We start from the raw sequence: 4,686 nt of genomic DNA, 5'->3' as shown, positions 1-4,686 counted from the left end.
TTTATCAAATTATAATTATTGCTTCTTGAAAACGGTTGTATTTTTTTGAGAATTGTTCACAAATTTAAACAAAATAAAATTGCAGGCTTAAAATACTTGACACAAAACGACTTAAATAATAAAAAGATTATACTTATTTAGGAAATAAATTAAAAAACGTTTATTTTTCGTACACGTATACAATACTGGCATAATATTAGTAAAATACAAAATGAATTATTGACATGAAAAACTTTAACATAGAAAATTAAATTAAAACTCACAGAAATAAAATTCGTGTTCCTACATATATGCATATATGTGTGACAAACCATAATTCAATAAACCTTAGGGCTTGTTTACGTAACTTACTTATTTTATATAAATTTGCACTGCAACAACCCTTCTGAATAATTTAAACAATCACACTAAAACAGCCGAAATCAAAATAATAAATCTTCATACAGCGACTGTACCTACTCATAACACTGAAATAGCTTTGGATTTGCACGTACTCGTTTTGTCGACATCACAGTACAATATAATATACATCAAAAATCAACTTTAACATAGGAATCCAATTTTACTTTATACAGTACAGAAATTAAATTTGTGTACAAGTCTACATACGCAATAGTACGACTACGTGTTGTTTGTATTACTTTATATGCTCTGAAATGAGCATTATAATGAACAATATCTAAAAAAAAACATTTAAATAATATGTCATTAGTACAATGATTAATCATTATTTTGTTAACAATATAATATTTGGGAATATCCTCAATTATATCTTGTAGCAAAACATTATTTACGGTATACCTAATTCCGTTTAATTCACACCAATCAACATAAATGCAATTGTCTGCACCACAGTGGCCTTCATCAAATTCATATTTACCATACAAAAGATTATCCGTCAAACCTTTCTCAGTTGCATATCGAAAACTTTGTTTTAGTTGACAACGTTTCATAACAGATTGAGGAAGATCTTTTCGTGATGTTATTGACTGACAAACCTTTTTTAACTCTTTGTGTTTCGCTTCGTATTTAAAAGCACTTATAAGTATAGGCGGCCCAATTTTTTTTATAATTGTAGGGTAATGAATAAGGAAATGATGTTTGGGTTTTAATTTACTTTGAAATAAATTAAGGTATTGCTGGTGATGTTCTTCAATAATACTTTTTAAGTAATCTATTAGGTCTGAAGTAAACGAATGGGAAGTGAGAACATTTGTTATTTCCAATAATATTAAATAATAGTTCCAAACGGGGTCGTTATTTTCAACTAAATCTCCAACCACAAAAGCAAAATTTCTTGTAAGGCATAACATTTCAGAAGCAGATATAGTTAAACTTTTGTTTAATAAGTGTTGATTATTGATTGGTGGTGGTGTGTTTTTCTCATTAGTATTGTACTTAAAGTACTTTATCCTAGAATTCAGATGATCTAGTGAGAAATATCCTTTATCTATTAGACTTCTAATCACAAGGGCCATTCCATACCTTAGTACCCCTTCCGTAAGATCATGCATCACATCACATGTAACATTATTGTAAATATGAAAATATTTCAAATTATTCCAAACACATATTTCTTTAATTCCTATACGATTTTCAACATGTTGATTGTATTCAGAAGGCATTCGTAGATTATTTAATTCACACGATTGGGTTTCAGATTCAGTTTTGGTAGTCAAACAAAACCTGCAGAAATATGTAGCCATAAAGCTTTCGAAAAGTCCTAATACGCCGTGGAGTCCTAAGTTATCTCCAGATAAAGTTATTAATACAAATTTTACTGTAATGATATTTTTGGACAATAAAACACCAACGCCAACTTCTTCTAAAAACTTAAGTTCTTCAATTAATTTGTTAAAAATTGCCCCATTGCCAAAAAATACTCTGTCCTTTGAATAAAATACTTGAGTCACAAAAATATTTTCTAACCTACTTGATTGTTCTGGCGGAATAGTTGCAATAGAAATATAAACTGCACCTAACTTATATTCGCCAGCGTGGCTTCCTAGGGCATTGCCACTTTCAAAATCATCAAAATACAAAATTAAAGGGATAACGATACTGTCTTTGTCTATATTAGCCGAAAGTTCTTTCCACAACGATCCTTGAATCACATTTCGAATCACATCACCGTTACTTACATTACTCTCGTCCAAAAGCATCTGTTGATAATTAAGAATGTGAGAAAGTACTCCAGGTAAGTTTAAAAAATTGCTTAATGTTTGTCTAAGTGGTGTCATGTAAAGTTTTCTTTCCTTTAGCATCATTGTTACATCATTATTTTCACTACGTCGATCTTTGACAGTTCCGATCTTTACTTCTACAGGGGCTACATAATACTCATTGTCAACTAAATTTTTCAAGCGCTTATATTCTGTATCGTAGTCTTTAAATATGTCTGGTAATGCTAATATCATTTCTAGTACAATAATGTTTCTTTTAGTGGCATCTATATGTTCGTTATTAACTGTTTCGTGTATATTTGAAGTGATGTTGTGGATTAAGGTTTGAACTAATTCTATCAAAGTTTGTATTAAAGATCTTGGTAAACTAACAAACCCATATAAATTGCATACAAATATATTTAAGTATGATTTTACAGATTTTATAAAAGATTCATTTCCAGTGTCTTTATCATTCGACGGTGATGTGTCAAAAGATTGGTGTGTATCATTGGTACTTGGAAATGAACTTTGTTCGGACAGGATGGAGTTACTGATATTAATACTATTGTCACAAGAAGTACTATTCCTATTGCGATTTGAATTGTAACACGTTGTTAAATGATTTTTAAAACGATTTTTTTTATCATATGTTCTTTTACAACTCTCAAAAGGGCAGACAAAATAGTTACCTATTTTATGGATAGTTTCTAAATGAAAAATGTATTGCTTAAAATCATGAAGTATTTTGTGACAGTAATTACAGTTCAAATCCATTTTGACAATAAGCGAAACACAGAGAGTTTTAGTCGGAGATTGATCAGGTTAACAATATTGTAAATATCACTTGTAGCAATTATTGTTGCATAAATTGTCGTAACTGAGTTAGAAGTGGTAAGAAAATTCTTTCTAATTGAAAGTCTGTGTATAAACTGTTTTTTTTTTCAAAGAATAGCATGAACAACTCAATTGGGAGTGGGCCCTGCTCTGATTGAGTTTATGAAACCTTGAAAGTGGTGTTTAGCTAAATCACATATTCAAAACGTCAATTATATACGGTACGACGTTATCGTACTTAGTTTCTATATTATATACACATCTTTGTATGATCAAATATAAATGGTCGCCTGCTCTGGGATATCTAACGTTGAAGGTATGGTAAAGTTTAAAAAGAGTATCAAAAGCTTTTGTTATGGTTAAAAATTGATATCTTACATCATCTACTATTAGTAACGGTGAACCACACTCTAGCAAAGATCCCTGGAGTATAACATAGGGTTGAACAGACAATTTCTTGCTTGTCGCCTTTTGTTTTTGTTCTTTGATTACTTGGTCTATATCGCCAGCATTCTAGAAATTAAGATAGTATTAAGAGTACATAATGAAACATAATAAGTAGCCACAACAGATTTGTGAGCCAATCTTTACCACAAAGTAATATTATAAATGAGGCATATGAGGCATAAATATTGAAAACAAAAAATACATATATATATTATATACAGGAGACAGTTTTATATATGTATATGTATATATATATATATACCTACTCATCCGTAGAACAAAGATCTATATGTGCAAGACTACTTGTTCTCAGGACATAGTACATTTCGTTTGTTCTTCTTCGCTGTAAATGTCAGATCGACTGTTGTTGGATTTTGTATTTTCGAAACGAAATAAGATATATAAATTGTCAAAACGCCTTTACACAGGCCTTAGTTTGAATAACGAAATTATTCTCGTAACGTACTTATTCTCTTTTCGTTATATAATCATATCGGACTTCGGATGAGTCGACATATATAAATTCCTCCGTGGCCGAAAGGTTACCATGCCGAACTGCCAACGCAGAGGTCCCAGGTTCGATTCCCGGGCTGGGAGAAATATTTGTATGGCCTAAATTTATTTCTCTCGTGAGTTTGAGTGTAATTTGTGATTGTTTATGTGTATATCCATGGCACCCGCGACACAGGGTTTCCCTAGGGCGGGGCTATTAAAAAAAACATACCGGCACACAAATATATAAGGAGTCAATTGCTTCCTGAGTAGTGAACTTAATTTTTTTTGAAATTCTTCCCTTTGGAGGCACCAGATGTGCGAGTATTTTAAGCTCAGCAGGAAGTGTTACTGTAACAATTGAAAATAATATTATACAATTTTATCTATCAAATTTAGCCACTGTAGCGAAACTATATACCACTCAAACTGTAATCAGACAACGTAGGCCTCTAAACTAGATCTAAATATTTCGAAGAGAAGAAGGAAAGACATTGTGGTAAAAGTACCTCAAGTAAATACAACATTTGCAAACAGACAATTCAATCGATCGGCCCAATCGATCCAATCGATCGGACGGACGGACGGACGAACGCACGCACGCACGGACACACACGCACACACTGACACACGGACGGACGGACGGACGGACGGACGGACGGACGGACAGACGGACGGACGGACAGACGGACGGACGGACAGACGGACCGACGGACAGACGGACCGACGGACCGACGGACAGACGGAC

General features: G+C 32.7%; 2 protein-coding genes across 9 annotated transcripts in view; one reads left to right on the top strand and one right to left on the bottom strand.

The window, feature by feature from the left end:
• LOC113228187 (endothelin-converting enzyme homolog) overlaps window positions 1–4,686 on the top strand; it is a 129,740-nt gene that overhangs the window by 45,173 nt on the left and 79,881 nt on the right. The gene's annotated exons all lie outside the window — the stretch shown is intronic.
• The window catches only part of LOC113228188, a 27,656-nt gene that overhangs the window by 19,309 nt on the left and 3,661 nt on the right, over window positions 1–4,686 (bottom strand). For 5 of the 8 annotated variants that reach the window (XM_026461425.1, XM_026461426.1, XM_026461429.1 and 2 more), the window contains exons 6-7: window positions 4,171–4,289; window positions 378–3,512 (exon numbers count right to left, since the gene is read on the bottom strand). In XM_026461425.1, the coding sequence (XP_026317210.1) occupies window positions 531–2,939 (2,409 nt within the window). In that variant the 5' untranslated portion in view covers window positions 2,940–3,512; window positions 4,171–4,289 and the 3' untranslated portion in view covers window positions 378–530. Of the gene's footprint in view, window positions 1–377; window positions 3,513–4,170; window positions 4,290–4,686 lie in introns of those variants that run through there. The other 3 variants (XM_026461428.1, XM_026461431.1, XM_026461427.1) reach the window with 3 other exon arrangements.

This window comes from Hyposmocoma kahamanoa, unplaced genomic scaffold (genome assembly GCF_003589595.1).
Source record: "Hyposmocoma kahamanoa isolate Upper Pololo Valley unplaced genomic scaffold, ASM358959v1 224, whole genome shotgun sequence".
NCBI classification, from domain to species: Eukaryota; Metazoa; Arthropoda; class Insecta; order Lepidoptera; family Cosmopterigidae; genus Hyposmocoma; species Hyposmocoma kahamanoa.
The sequence above is the reverse complement of the archived record's forward strand: the minus strand, read 5'-3'. Positions and strand labels throughout refer to the sequence as shown.